Source organism: Chlorocebus sabaeus, chromosome 14 (assembly GCF_047675955.1).
Source record: "Chlorocebus sabaeus isolate Y175 chromosome 14, mChlSab1.0.hap1, whole genome shotgun sequence".
Taxonomy (NCBI): Eukaryota; Metazoa; Chordata; class Mammalia; order Primates; family Cercopithecidae; genus Chlorocebus; species Chlorocebus sabaeus.
In genome coordinates this window covers 54,019,007-54,035,597 of record NC_132917.1, presented here as the reverse complement: position 1 = coordinate 54,035,597, position 16,591 = coordinate 54,019,007, and the positions used below count along the sequence as shown (strand labels likewise).

At 37.9% G+C, this 16,591-nt stretch overlaps 1 protein-coding gene across 2 annotated transcripts in view; it reads right to left on the bottom strand.

Annotated features, from left to right (window-relative positions):
• ACYP2 (acylphosphatase 2) overlaps positions 1–16,591 on the bottom strand; it is a 203,312-nt gene that overhangs the window by 169,331 nt on the left and 17,390 nt on the right. For both annotated transcript variants that reach the window (XM_038006934.2, XM_007970636.3), the window contains exons 2-3: positions 13,711–13,727; positions 10,390–10,499 (exon numbers count right to left, since the gene is read on the bottom strand). In XM_038006934.2, the coding sequence (XP_037862862.2) occupies positions 10,390–10,499; positions 13,711–13,727 (127 nt within the window). The remainder of the gene's footprint in view (positions 1–10,389; positions 10,500–13,710; positions 13,728–16,591) is intronic.

Genomic DNA, 16,591 nt, shown 5'->3' with positions numbered 1-16,591 from the left:
CAAAAGAAAGTCATCAGTCATTCTTTCTGAGAAAATAAAACACAGAAGGGGAAGAAAACACACACATCCACAGTGTGTTCTTGGATGCTGCTGGCTTGTTAGTAAAGACAGAGCAGGGCTGCTATAATCACAGCCAGGCCATCTCTAAATGATGGTCCCTGTTGTATTCCACATTTTCATGGTTTGGGAAGAAACAAACCTGTGGGTTTTTTTAAAGGCAATTGAATTCAGATTTCTCAACTTACTGTCATTGCATTAAAAAAAAAAAAAAAGTTTTCTCTTTTTAAAGACAGCTATAAGAAAATAAGGCCCAAGCCTGGCTAATTTTTGTATTTTTTGTACATATGGGGTTTCACCATGTTGCCCAGGCTGGTCACGAATTCTTGAGCTCAAGCAATCCACCCACCTCACCCCTCAAAGTGTTGGGATTACAGGTGTGAGCCACCGTTCCTGGCCTGGCACTATTAGGTTAGTGCAAAAGTAATTGCGGTTTTTGCCATTACTTTTGCACCAACCTAATATATAGCTATAAATGTGCCACACTGAGTCTGACTTTGCAACTGATTTTATAACATCTCTTATTGTGATTCAATTTCTTGATAATTCAGTACCTTAAACAATCTATTGCACTAGATAGAGGAACAAATTCATTTTTTAATACCTAAACATGTTGCAGTTAAGCTTAATTTACGTTCTCCAGTGTCTTCTTCCTGCTTGCTTGTCACTACACAACTTCTCCCTGAATAATCCCATCCATGTATGTGGCTTCAAATACTATCCACATACTGATGACAACAAAATTAATTTCTCTAGCCCAATTTCTCTGCAGGGACGACCCATTTATCTAGGAGCCTAGTGGCGTCTCTACCTGATCAGTCCAACTGCCACAAGACAACACGTACAAAGTGGAGCATATGGGTCATAACATAGTAGCAAATGTTTATTGATTATTACTACATGCCAGGCACTGCACTAAGTGCTTTATATGGATTTTCTCACTTAATTTTCACCATGCAGTTATACATGGCATGTTTATCTTCTTTTACCTGAAGCCCTATTAAAATGATAGCATCAAAATATGAAAGATGTAACAGACATTGTTCACTGACTACCTAGTATACACCCATCCCCATCCCCTTCTTCCTGGCCAAGAGAATTTTTTTTCTCAGGGCGTCAATAAACCAAGCCAATTTCTCAGTCTCCCTTGCAGCAAGGAGTAACCACATGACGCTGTTTGAGCCAATGGAACACAAGTAGATATCTGTTTGGGGTGGGTCAGGAAAAGTAACACAATCCTTTACTTATTCCTGCCTTAACTGTGGATATTATGTGCAGCTGCCCTTTTCCTTTTTTGACCATGAGGAAGAGGCCAAGACAATCACAGAGACATTGGTCCAGACGTTATTGAGCTACTGAACTAAGGCCAGTAACCATCTACCTCCAAACTTCTTATTACTGAGAAAAACGAACCTGCTTTTTTATATCCATGTTTAAGTCCAGTTTTCTATTAACTTGTAGCTGGAAATATTCCTAGCTGGTACAAAACTATAACCTGAACAAGAAGTTTCAACAAATAATTAGTAGGAAAACAGAGGGTCTGGGTGTGGTAACTCACGCCTGTAATCCCAACACTTTGGGAAGCCGAGGCAGAAGGATCACTTGAGGCCAGGAGTTCAACTCCAGCCTAGACAACGTAGCAAGACCCTGTCTCTACAAAAAATTAAAAAATTAGCCAGGCATGGTGTTGCACACCTGCAGTCCTAGCTACTCGGGAGGCTGAGGTAAGAGGATCACTTGAGTCTAGGAGAGCAAGGCTGCAGTGAGCTATGATTATGCCACCGCACTCCAGCCTGGGCAACAAACCAAGATTCTGCCTAAAAACAAAAATAAAGAAGGAAAGCAAGTGGAGGAGGAATAACTATATAGTAAACCAAAGGATGTTACAAACTAAGTGCCTGCAAAAATAATGAGAAGCAAGTCAGCTCACCCCTGTGGATCTCACAGAAGACTTAGGATTTGGAGACACCCCATACTGCAGAAGACAGGACACATAGATCTGACATTTGGAGATTCACTAACAAAAATGTCAGTTCCCCACCCAGTCACCACCATTTCTCAAGCCCACAAGTCTACATGTTGGAAAATTTCCTTAAGTTCTGCTTATTGTTGGCTGTTTCGATTTATAACTAAATTACTGAAAATATGATTGTAAGGAAAGCCGGCAATATAAAAGATAAGCAAAACAAGCAAACAGGAAAAAATGGAAAGAAGAAGAGAAGGAAAAGAAAAGTAATTTAGGGGAAATAGAAACAATGGAAAAAGCAACCGGGCATGGTGGCTCACACCTGTAATCCCAGCACTTTGGGAGGCTGAGGCTGGCAGATCACCTGAGGTCAGGAGTTCGAGATCAGCCTGGCTAACATGGTGAAACCTCCATCTCTACTAAAAAAACAAAAATTAGCCGGGTGTGGTGGCGGATGCCTGTAATCCCAGCTACTCGGGAGGCTGAGGCAGGAGAATTGCTTGAACCTGGGAGGTGGAGGTTGCAGTGAGCTGAGATCATGCCATTGCACTCCAGCCTGGGCAACAGAGAGAGACTCTGTCTCAAAAAAAAAAAAAAAAAAAAAAAAAGAGAGAGAGAGAGAGAGAGACAATGCAAAAAGCAGAACAATACTTTGAAAAGAAACATACACATAATATCCTCAGAGAGATTTGGGGAAAACAACAAGAATGAGATGCTATGAAAGAGAAACAATTAAGATACAGCAGCAGAAACAAATAAAAATAATAGAAAGGTAGGAAGACAAAGTTGAGCCAATCTCCCACATAATAACATATGGAAACTAGATGAGAAAAGTTTAAAATCAGGGGCCGGGCACGGTGGCTCACACCTGTAATCTCAGCACTTTGGGAGGCCACGGCAGGTGGATCACTTGGGGCCAGGAGTTCAAGACCAGACTAGCCAACATGGTAAAACCCAGTCTCTACTAAATAAAATAAAATAAAATAAAATAAAATAAAATAAAATAAAATAAAATAAAGTAGAGGATCAGGTCCACATAGAAGTTCTAAAAGAAGAGGGTCCAAAAGAGATAGAGAAGAAAACAGTCAAAGAAAAAACATTCTCCTCCAAGTGCATTTAAAGCAAAATTAAAACATGCACAAAGGCAAATGGTTGTAAAAATGGAGAAGAGAGATAAGTGGAATATCTGACAAACTTCCTGAGGGAATAAACAAGTATAACTCCCAATACTTTGTATTCGAATGACATCAAACCTCTCAACAGCAACACTGTAAGTTATGGAACTATGCCTTCAAAATTCTTAGTGAAAGATTATTTTTGGCATAGAAAATTGTAAGTCAGTCAGTCAAGCACAAGGGTAAATGAAGGCATGCAGAAATGCAAACTTTTTGTCTCTCATACACCTTTCCTTGGGAAGCGCTATAGAGAATTACATTTCTGCAAAATAAGAGAATAAATCAAGAAAGATTAAAACATATGATTAAGGACACAGGAGTCTGCTCCACAAGAAAGCAGCAAAGAGAAACACCAGAGTGACAGCTGTGCAGCAAACCCAGACCCAGACTGGAAGACAGGCCTCCAGGAAAAAGCATGACGGACAGCTTGTGTGATGCACTTTGACATTTGCACATCGATCTGTGTGGGATTTAGAATACATATTGATGGGTATATAGAGTTTCTGTTTTCTGTATATAGTCAAACATTAGATTGAACAACATGAAATTGTTGTTTTATAGGTTAAAATTTTGTCAGGTATTGATAGTTTAACATCATTTGACCAAATTTATAGGTGAATAATATAATGCTGGAAATTTGCTTTAAATACTCTAACAATGACAAAAAATAAGTTGGAGGAATATATGAAACAAGAATGTCTGAAAGTATACTGTTATTGAAAGTGGGTAATGGGCACATGAGCTTCACTGTCCTCTTTTCTCTATTCATGTATGTGTTTGAAAATCCCATCATAAAAAAATATAAAAAGAGAAAAGTATGGCAACACCAAAATGTACATTTCAATAATCTTTCAGACATTGAACCAACCCTAGGACTGCTTGCCCCAGCCTGTTTAGAAAGTGAGAAAAATCAGTTCCTTCATTCAAACACTTTAATCAGGTATCCTGTTACTTGCAGCCTAAAGCATCCTAATTGAATCATAGATCCTAACTGATCAATCCAAAATATATCATGTCATTTATTACATGGATTAAACAAAATTTTTAAGTAGAAATCTTCTAGGCCTCGTTCTCAGATAATAATCAAATAAAAATAGAAATAAATAATAAAAAATTACCTTAAAAGTTTTAACTGGGAATTTTACAAACACAAACTCAGAATCCCATTAGTTACAATATTAGTTCAAAGATGAAATAAAAAGCGAAATAGCTGTTATTAAAAAATATACCAATAAAATAGATAAATTCTATCAGAGCCTGATTAAGGAAAAAGGAGGAGAAAATGAAGTTATACAAAATCAGGAATTTTCAAAGGGAACGTAAGCACAGATACAAAAGAGATTTTTTTTTTAAGACAAAGTCTTGCTCTGGAGCCCAGGCTGGAGTACAGTGGCACAATCTTGGCTCACTGCAAACTCCGGCTCCTGGGTTCAAGTGATTCTTCTGCCTCAGCCTCCCCAGTAGCTGGGATTACAGGTGTGCCCCACCACGCCCAGCTAATTTTTGTATTTTTAGTAGAGATGCGGTTTCAACATGTTGGCCAGGCTGGTCTCAAACTCCTGACCTCATAATCCACCCACCTTGGCCTCCCAGAGTGCTGGGGTTACAGGAGTGAGCCACTGCACCTGGACAATATTTTTAAAATTATAAAATGTATCACAACAAATTTGAAAACCTAGAAAAATTGGATAATTTCCCAGCAAAATAAAAAGGAATCCAAGAACATCTGAAAAACTCAACTATATCAGTTACTTGCTGCATGCAGTGGCTCATACCTGTAATCCTAGCTCTTTGGGAGGCTGAGGCAGGAGGATCGTTTCAGCTTAGAAGTTCAACACCAGCCTGGGCAACATAATAAGACCTCACCTCCACAAAAAAATGTTTAAAAATTAGCTGGACATGGTGGTGCATCCCTGCATTCCTAGTTACTTGGGTAGCTGAGATGGAAGTATCACTTAAACACAGCAGGTCAAGGCTGTGGTGAGCTGTGATTGTGCCATTGCACTCCAGCTTGGGTGACAGAGCAAAATGTTTTCTCAAAAAACAAACATACCAGTTACCACAGAGTAAATTGAAAAGGTGGTTAAAGGTCAACATTGAGAAGGAAGCAGGACCAGGTGATTTCCTAATTTGTTTCCGCTAACCTAAGAACAGTAATTCTGATATTTTAATGTTATTCCAGAATGAAGAGAAGGATGGAAAACTTCCTAATATGTTTTATGAAGACGATAAAACTTGAAAATCAAAACATAATAGAATACCCAAAAAATACCCGGCTGGGTGCGGTGGCTCATGCCTGTAATCCCAGCATTGTGGGAGGCCGAGGTCAGGAGTTTGAGACCAGCCTGGCCAATATGGTGAAACCCTGTCTCTACTAAAAATACAAAAATTAGCTGGGAGTGGTGGCATGCATGTGTAGTCCCAGCTACTCGGGAGGCTGAGGCAGAAGAATTGTTTGAACCCAGGAGGCAGAGGTTGAAGTAAGCCGAGATCGTGCCATTGCACTACAGCCTGGGCGACAAAGCGAGACTCCATCAAAAAAAACAAAAAACAAAAAACAAAAACCTTACGTGACTTATACATATACAAAAGTTCTAAATAAAATATCGGCAAGCAGTACTTGGCAATTCGGCAATAATTCAAAAGAATAACACACTGTAACCAATCAAAGCTTAATTCAAGGAATACAAGAGTGAAATGTATTGTGATAAAGTATATTTACCTAAAACCAACAGCAAACATCTTTCTACCAGGTGAAACAATAAAACTATTTCAAATAAAATCAGAAACCAAACGGGCATGTCTGCTATTGCTATTATTATTCAACATTGTCATGGCAGGTCTGACAAATAAAGTCATTGAAAAAAAGATACACCATTTTTACTAATTGCATAACTATATTTTTAAAAACCCAATAGACTATAGCTTTTTAAAAACTGATAGAATTAATAAGAATATTTGATAAGGTAATACCATGATATATAATTAATATACAAAAGTCATTAGATATTCCATATTTAAGCATGAACAACTAGAAACATAAATGGGAAAGAAATCCATACAATAGTGAAAAGTCATTAAGATACTTAGAAATAAACTCAGCAAGAAAAGTGCAAAAATCTATATAAAGAAAACCATAAAATCATATTGAAGGATAAATTTTAAAATCTAAGCAAATGGAACAACATCTGTGTGTTCTTAAATGGAAAGATTTAATATCATAAAAATGTCACTTCTCTTTTTTTTTTTTTTTAATTATTTGAGACAGGCTACTCCCGTTGCCCAGACTGGAGTGTGATGGCGCAATCTCAGCTCACTGCAACCTCTGCCTCCCAGACTCAAGCGACTCTCCTGCCTCAGCCTCCCAAGTAGCTGGGACGATAGGCGTGTACCACCAACCCCGGCTAATTTTTGTATTGTTTGTAGAGACAGGATCTCACTATGTTGGCCAGGCTGGTCTTGAACTCCTGGCCTCAAGTGATCTGCCCGCCTCATCCTCCCAAAGTGCTGGGATTACAGGCATAAGCCACTGCACCTGGCCAAAATGTCACTTGTCTTAATTTCACAAGAATGCCCAATTAAAAAGCAAATACAATAATGGGATCCTAAAACATAAAATGGACATTAGGCAACAATTGAAATCTAAATAAAATAGGGATTTAGTTAATACTAATGTATCCATATTGGTCCATTAATTGTTAACATATGTATCATATTAATGTAAAATGTTAATAGTAGGAAAACTATGTGGGGAGTATATGGAAACTGTCTGTACTATCTTCACAGTTTTTCTGTAAATATAAAACTGTTCTGAAAAATAAAGTTTATTTTTGTAATCCCAGCACTTTGGGACCCCGAGGCAGGAAGGTCATTTGAAGCCAAGAGTCCTAGAGCAGCCTGAGCAACATAGTGAGACACTATCTGTACAAAAAATATATACTTTTAAATATATAAATTAGCCAGCATGTGCACTCAGGAGGTTAAGGTGGGAAAATCACTTGAGCCCAGGAGGTCAAGGCTGCAGAGAGTCTAGATCAGACCACTGCACTCCAGCCTGGGAGACAGAACAAGACCCTTGTCTCAAAAAGTAAATAAATACATAAAGTTTACCTCAAAAGCATATGTGTGAGACAATCACGTAAGTTTTTTTTAATAAACAGAATAGAATTCCAGTTAAATAAGTAAAAGTATCTTAAAGTTTAGAGAGAAAACAAATGCCCAAGAAAGCAAGTAAAAGAATCAAAAAGAACAGTGAGAGGAAATATACTGTAGAGATAGTATAATTAAATCAATACGGTATACTGATGTAGGAACAGAGAAATAGATCAGGGAACAGAGTAGAGAATTCAGAAATAAAACCCAGTTTATATGAGATTTTAACATACAACAAAAATGTATTTCAGTGCAATGGGGGAAAGAGTGATTATTTAATAAGAGGTGCTGGGACAACTGGCTATTCATCTGGTAGAAAATAGTTGGCCCAATATCTCATCTTATAAATAAAAAACAAATTCCAGATGGAGTAAATGCTTACACGTAATAAATATAGCATCCAGTTAAAGAAAACCTGGGAGACAATACTTACAATCTGTTTCTTAACCAGAGAGAAAAAATAGCCATATTTGAGTTAATAAAAGTGAAAAACAATTGATGTTGCAAAGCTATCACAGATGAAACTATAGCCAAATTATAGACTTGGGAAAATACCTGCAAAATGATAACAGATAATGGGTTAGTAACCATGACCAATATACAAAGAGCTTTTAAAAATGGGCAAGAGACAAGCAACTTGATAGAAAAATGGGTAAAGGATGTGAAAAGGGAGTTCATGAGAACAAATCCACAGACATAAGCATAAAGAGGCTCCAGCGAACTAGTCATTAGAGAAATGCAAATTACAGCAAAAAATAATCACCACAACCAATCAGATAAAAGAAAAATTAGAGAGCACAATAACAATTGCTGACAGGATGAGGAGGAAAACAATGTACATTGTTTACAGCTGTTTTGTAAAGCAGTCTGACAAATATGTTTACATTAAAAATACACAGACACTTCAACCAGCAAATCACACTCCTGGGAATCTATACAATAAAAATAAAATCGCCAATAAAATGTTTATTGCAGCATTGCTCTTATTGCAAAACACAAGTAAGAAAAAAATAAATTTCCAGCAATAAAGTAATAATAAATCTATATATTGTGGAATATTAAGCAGCCAATAAAAAGAATGAATTAGAGATTACCGTTTGACTTGAAAGGATTTTCCTGGGTGTATCTTTGAGTGATAAAGTAAGATGCAGAGCAGGGAATACACCATGATCCCATTTTTAAAAAGCAAATATTGAACAAAACCCACAAATGTGTGTGTGTGCACACATGTGTATGTGAGAGACAGAATGTGAACATGGAGACAAGCAGAAGAATACACACTAGCTTGCTGACACGAGTTACTTAAGAAGGGTGGTGGAGAATGCAGGGGTTGAAAAGAAAACGTGAGCACAATGTACGAAGCTATTTCATTTATGTTAAGCAAATTAATCAATGACCCTCTATAATGTGGATTAGGAATATAACATGATTGGTATGAGCTTCTATCTTCCACGTAGTCCCCAGTTTCTAAAAACTATGTTATTATTTTTTTCTAGGCTCCCTCCCGTCATGGGACATAGCCTCTACTTTAAAACTTCGTCACAATCATTTGGCATATTCTCTTCCATTGAACTGTCAGTTCTGTACAACGGAAGTCCCAAAATTTCTTGTACATTTTGTGACGATTCTACTTAAAAATACTGTTTTTCATTAACAGTCACCCCACAGTTTATCAAACTGAATTTTTGGACCCCACTTTTCAATTTGAGGTGCAGTTTTACACACAAATGCAAGTATGTACCTAAACAATAAAAAATTAGAAAAATAAGAAGTTGATTAATTATATATTTACTGTTTACTGAAATGTCCAGAAAATGAAAATACAAACTATGGGAAAATATGCATAAGGTATTCCATTTCAGTAAAAATCAGCAAAACCTTAGTTATAAATGCATACTTAACTATTTTTAAGTGAAAGAGAAAGCTGTGGAAAGTATTCCTTGTCACAGGTTAATAAAGGGAGGGAATTGAAAAGTACACATTACAAGTTTTACCTTTATACATCTGGGTGTTATGTTACTTCACTTACTATAATAAGCAAAAAACTATTGCTTTGGAAATCTAAAAATATTAAGTAATGAAAACAAAGATAAATTACAAACAATAAAATAAATTGAGTGTTACTTAGTACCTACCTCATAAGATCTGTTGTAAAGATTAAGTGAGGTAATTCACGTCAGGTGCTTAGCATATTGCCTAACATGTAAATGTTCAATAAATGTTAGCTATTTTTTAATTTTTTTTAAAAAAGACTACAGAGAGCAGTGGAAATTATGAAGCTGAAAACACAAGGCTTTTGAAAATGACATCGTGTACACAAGGCATTTTCCCCCATATTCCTGAATCTGGCCTCTTTTGGACTTCCAGGATTCATAGTTTGGTAACCATCCAGCTCATTAAACACATTCTCATTGGCAGGAAAAATAAAATTACAATTAGATAAATAAGGCGCTTAACAATAAAAAGGAGATGGCAATCTTTTGCCTGGAATGCTACCCTAAGAACTTCACGAACCATCCAAAGGCACTATGCATCTGTCACAACACTTCAAATGAGAACTACCTGGGCCCTGGACATCTCCATAACACTGGAGGAGTTGCAACAGGACATACAGATTGGAGAGTGAAGCTACAACTCTTCTCCGGGCCAGTCCAAGTTGGAAGTCCATTCCTAAACACAGAAATGCTACTCCCAACTCTGAGAATTTCTTCACAGGCCTGCCTACAAACATATTAGTTTGATTATAAGTCTACAAACAAAATCTGGTCCATCAATACTATTCTTACTGTCCAATGAAACATTAAAATAGCCTCATAAGTTCAGGCATGGTGGCTCACACCTGTAGTCCCAGCTACTTGGGAGGCTGAGTTGGGGGGATCTCAGCCTGGAAGGCAGAGGTTATACTGGGCAGAGGTTGTAGTGAGCCGAGATCATGCCACTGCACTCCAGCCTGGGCAACAGAGCAAGGCCATGTCTTAAAAAACTAAAAAAGAGCAACCTCACAAAGTTCATGTACATGTTATTAATTTTACTACTCACATGGAATTGACTTTGTCTTCTGGCCCCTGCACTTGGCCTGTCACGGTGCCTTTGCTGGTATTCTTCACCCAGCCAACCACTCCTATTTTCCTAGCTTCATCTTCTGTATACTGGTTTCAGGAAAAAACAAGAAGAAGAAAGCACAGCATCAAAAGTCTGAATTCATAACATACTTGATTCTAATATCCAAAAAATGCTAACCTAATAATCATTTTTTGTAGTCTATGCCAACAATTGTATAGATGACCTACAGTAACACCTCTAATTATAAAAGAATCTTCACGTAAATGGTATCTTTTGTTAAATTCCACTTTCAGTAAAAACAATTCCACTTTGATAAAAACATTATGAAGAAACATGCTTAGAGTGAGAATTATTTCAGTAACAGTTTCTATGATGTGTTTTTGGATACATAAAATTTAGCTGCATTGCCCTTAAGACTGCTAACACTAAATCACATTGTTAACTTGGGTTCCAAATGATAATCGATCCAAGATTCTCAATCACTGAGAAAAAAATATACAATTATGATCAGCATAGAGTATTGATAAGCAGAAATAGACACTAAAACAGTTTGAAATTTCCAGTAAAAATGAGGAAAATCATTTTAATAAGAAAATTATAAAAAACCCCATTAAAAAAGTAGGCAAGGACACGAACAGACACTTCTCAAAAGTAGACATATGTGTGGCCAAGAAACATATGAAAAAAAGCTCAGTATCACCGATTATTAGAGAAATGCAAATCAAAACCACAATGAGATACCATCTCACACCAGTCAGAATGGCAATTATTAAAAAGCCAAAGAATAACAGATGCTGGCCAGGTTGCAGAGAAAAGGGAATGCTTACAAACTGTTGGTGGGAGTGCAAATTGGTCCAAACACTGTGGAAAGCAGTGTGGCAATTCCTCAAATAGCTAAAAACAGAACTACCATTCGACCCAGCAATCCCATTATTGGGTATACACCCAAAAGAATATAAATTGTTTCATCATAAAGACACATGCACACATATGTTCACTGCAGCACTATTCACAATAGCCAAGACATGGAATCAACCTAAATGCCCATCAATGGTAGACTGGATAAAGAAAATGTGGTACATATACACCATGGAATACCATGCAGCCATAAAAAAGAACGAGATCGTGTCCTTTGCAGGAACATGAATGGAGCAGGAGGCCATTATCCTTAGCAAACTAACACAGGAATAGAAAATCAAATACTGCATGTTCTCACATATAAGTGGGAGCTAAATTATGAGAACACGTGGACACAAAGAGGGGAACGACAGACACTGGGGCCTACCTGAAGATGGAGAGTGGGAGGAGGGAGAGGAGCAGAAAAAAAATAAGTATTGGGCACCAGGCTTAGTACCTGGGTCATGAAATACTCTGTATAATAAACCCCCATGACACAAGTTTACCTACATAACAAACCTATACATGTACCCCTGAACCTAAAATAATTTTTTTTAAAGAAAGAAAATTAAACTAGCAAGAACACTAGCATAAACATGCTGGTTTGCAGAGTTATTATAAGACTAAAAGATTCTGATGTTTTCTGTTGGCTCTGGAGTTGGCACAGAAATGTTATAATTGTGTATGGGTAGATTTCTCTCTCCTATTATTATTAATAGTCTTTTAAAATTTCCTTTTTCTAGATCCAAATTCAGTTTTGCTCTGTAAGTAGCAACATTTTGATTTTGAATTATTTTAACTACATCATACTAAAATTCCTATTGATCCAGTCTACTAGAACTATTTTTTTCTTTTGAGATGGAATTTCACTCTTGTCGTCCAGGCTGGAGTGCAGTGGTGCCATTTCAGCTCACTGAAACCTTTGCCTCCCAAGTTCAAGCGATTCTCCTGCCTCAGCCTCCCAAGTAGCTGGGATTACAGGCATGTGCCACCACGCCCAGCTAATTTTTATATTTTTAGTAGAGACAGGGTTTCACCATGTTGGCCGGGCTGGTCTCCTGACCTCAGGTGATCCACCTGCCTCGGCCTCCCAAAGTGCTAGGATTACAGGCATGAGTCACTGCACCTGGCCTTAGAACTTTTCAAAAACATACTCTTCTCCTGTATGGAGGCCAGGGTGATCAAGATCTCTACACTCCACATCCCCAGCTGTATGAAACAGCATAAATCAAAATGCTAACAGCTAAGACTGATGTAAGAGGTGGCCCTGAAAATAAGTCACTTTCTTACTAGATAATAATGAAAAGGGAGACCATCTGAATTTTGGGGGATGGGGCTGCCTCATAATAGAGACTTTACCGACGGGAAAATATTGGAACCCTCAAGGGTTGGGAACTAGGGACCTAATCTAGTGACCCAGCTGAGATAGTAGGTGAAAATGCATGCCACAATTAACTTGTAGGAAAGAAGTACTTTTAAAAAGTTAAAATTTTAAAAGCAACATGGAGCCAGGCATGGTGGCTCGGCCTGTAATCCCAGCACTTTGGGAGGCCAACGAGGGTGAATCACTTGAGGTCAAGAGTTCAAGACCAGCCTAGGCAACATGGTGAAACCCTGTGTCTACAAAAATTTAAAAAAAAAAAAAAATTAGCTGAGCTGGGCATGGTGGCTCATGCCTGTAATCCCAGCACTCTGGGAGGCTGAGGTGGCTGGATCACTTAAGGCCAGGAGTTCAAGACCGACCTGGCCAACATGGTGAAATGCCATCTCTACTAAAAATAAAAAAGTAGCTGGATGTGGTAGCAGACGCCTGTAATCCCAGCTCCCAGCTCCTTGGGAGGCTGAGGCAGGAAATCACTTGAGCCTGGGAGGCGGAGGCTGCAGTGAGCTGAAATCGTACCACTGTACTCCAGACTGGGCAACAGAGCAAGACTCTGTCTCCGAACTAAATAAATAAATAAAAGATAAATAAATTTTAAAACGCAACATGGAGCTTAATCTGCTAAATCCTGGGAACCACTTCATTATACAACATCAGCGTGTTTTGTTTTGCAGTGCGACATATGTACCTTGGCCTACAGGATTTCTTCCATCCAGAACATGTAGAAAATCCCATACTTTGTATTCAATACACCTAATCAAAGCGTTTCATTAAAATCACCCAAAGAGAGGTACTTTTGAATGTAGAAAATGTTAAGTAAATACTAAGAAGGGTACAATGTTTTTAGCGTTAATAAAAATCTCAATCAGTAATTTCAAAGAAATACACATATTTCTTCATTTGCTGTCAAGGACAGGGAGTAAATAGTAGACTAGCGCCAAGTAGAAAACTGCCCTATCTCTGTAATTGGGAATAACAGTGGAAAAAATGGCAAAATAATAAAGACCATATTGACTTACCATTCTGAAGCAAACACCTGTATAAAAGAAAGATAAAAAGAATTGTCAGCTTGTCCGCCTTTAAAAAGTTGTGTATTTCCTGACTTAACTTTTATCTAGGTGGTCCCCATTTATCCTTGGTTTCACCTTCTGCAGTTTCACTTAACCCTCAATCAACTGCGGTCCTATAATATTACATTTAAAACTCCAGAAATAAACAATTCATAAGTTTTGAATTGAATGCCTTTCTAAGTAGCATAGTGAAATCTCACGCTGTCCCACCCATGAATTATCCCTTTGTCCAGCAGATCCACACTGTAGACACTCCCTGCCCGTTGGTCACTAGGTAGCCCTCTTGGTTATCAGATCGACTGACTTGGTGGTACTGCAGTGCTCATGTTCAAGTAACCCTTATTTTACTTAACGATGACCCCCAGAACACAAGAGTAGTGATGCTGGCAAATGTGCCAAAGAGAAACCATCATGTGCTTCCTTTAGGTGAAAAGGTGAAAGTTCTCGACTTGACAAGGAAAGAAAAACATTGTATGCTGACACTGCTAAGATCTAAAGTAAAGCAATCTTCTGTCTGTGAAACTGAGAAGAAGGAAAAAGAAATTTGTGCTAGTTTTGCTGTTACACCTCAAACTGTAAAAGTTATGGCCACAGTGTATGATAAATGCTTAGAATATCTAGGGTTCTACACTATCTGCAGTTTCAGGCATCTACTGGGGTTCTTGGACTGCATCCCGATCCGAGAACAAGGGCAAACCCCTGTATTTATTATGTGGTAAGTAAATGAAATAAGCAAAATGTTTAATATCTGAATGTATTTAGAAAGTGTTTTTGAAAATTAGTTTCTTTTAAAATGAAATGAGAAAAGGAAGACTTTTTGGAGAAAAATAGTAATATTCTGAGTCCAAATAAATAAAATGCTGAAGCACATATTCACTCTATTTTTAAATGCTAAATAAAACAAAATACTTATTACAGGTACAGTTGAGTGTACTTGGCATAAAATTTAGCTGTCCTCAACTTTTAAGATATCTTCTTAAAATGCAAGGACTAAATACAAATTTAAATGTAATAAAACACTTGTGTATTTTATAGCTAGTTACAGAACCAATGAAACATATCATGAAATGATATGCTTGACCATAACTTGGCTTCTGAAGCCTCAGTTCTTTTATTTATTTATTTACTTATTTATTTATTTATTTATTTATTTACTTATTTACTTATTTATTTTAGAGACAGGGTCTTGCTCTGCGCTAAGGCTGGAACACAGTGGTGCAATCATAGCTCACTGCCCCCTCGAATTCCTGGGCTCAAGGGATCCTCCTGCCTTGCCTCCTGAGTAGCTGGGACTCCAGGCATGAGCCACCGTCCCTGGCTCTGAAGCCTCAGTACTAATGGAAACTTACTGAAATGGAAATGATTCTTAGAATCTCTATAGTGTAGATTACATTATGTTCATACTTTGAACCGTGTAGGTTGAGAAGTATTGTTGGTCTTGGTTATGTTTTCCCTATCTAGACCATAATAAGCTGTTGTATATTGGCCAACTATGATGGTATCTTATACTTTGCTTACCCAGCCTGCAAAACTATGAGAGTCTCATCTCAGACAGAGATCAAGAATACTATGGGACTTCATACCTTGGGTTGTTTGGAACCAAACATTGATACATAGAGAACTGGGCCCTAGAGTGGGGGTGACACAAGAGGCAAGCTGGTTCCAAATTATCAGGGATATGTATTTATGATATGGGACCCCTTGAGGGAAAGGGAAGGCCTTCTTACATCTCTCCTGGGAATTGCAGCAATGACCCTAAATAACAGATCTCAAGTCAGTCCTTCAAATTGCAAGTTGGAAAACTCTTAATCCAAAAGGATGAATTAGAACAGGCTTCTTTGGGATAGATACGCCCCTACATCTCAGCTCCTATTTGAGAGTTGGCTAAAATAGGCCTAAGTAAAGAAACATCAGGAATGTATCAGGTGCAGAAATTCAGAGCTTGTTAGTACCTATTGCAACTTAGTTTCTATTTCTACCTAGAACACATGGTAAATTTGGAAATTTACTTTTCAGTACTCAAGAAGCCAAATGACAGAGAGAGAAAAAAAAAACCACTTAAGTTTAGAGGAGAGGACATAGCAATTAAAAAACACTGGGAATGGATAAAAAAAACTGTGGTAGATCCACACAATGGAATACCACACAATGGAATACCACCCAACTGCAGCAATAAAAAGGAATGAACCATGGATACAAGCAAAAACATGTATGAATCACAAATCCATTATGCTAAGTAAGAGAGGCCAGACTCACACATACTGTGTAATTCTACTTTCTGGAAAGGGCAAAACTATAAGGACAGAAAACTGATTGTCAGTTGCTAAGGGCCAGGAGTAGAGGGGAGAGTGCTACAATGGGGGGTGAAGAGATTCAGGGTGATGGGACTGTTCTATATCTCAATTGTGGTGAGGATTACATGACTGTATGCATTTGTTAAAAATTCACTGGGCCAGGAGTGGTGGCTTACACCTGTAATCCCAGCACTTTGGGATTAGCTAGTAATCCCAAAGATTACTAGACATTAGCTAGTAGATATAAAAGGAATCAGCAGAAAATTCCACAGCCAAGGCAGGTGGATCACCGGAGGTCAGGAGTTCAAGACCAGCCTGACCAATATGGTGAAATCCCATCTCTACAAAAATATGAAAATTAGCTGGACATAATGGCGGGTGCCTGTAATCCTAGCTAGTTGGGAGGCTGAGACAGGAGAATCACTTGAACCCAGGAGGCAGAGGTTTCAGTGAGTCAAGATCATGCTATTGCACTCCAGCTTGGGCAACAGAGCGAGACTTTGTCTCAAAAAAAAAAAAAAAAAAAAAAAAAAATT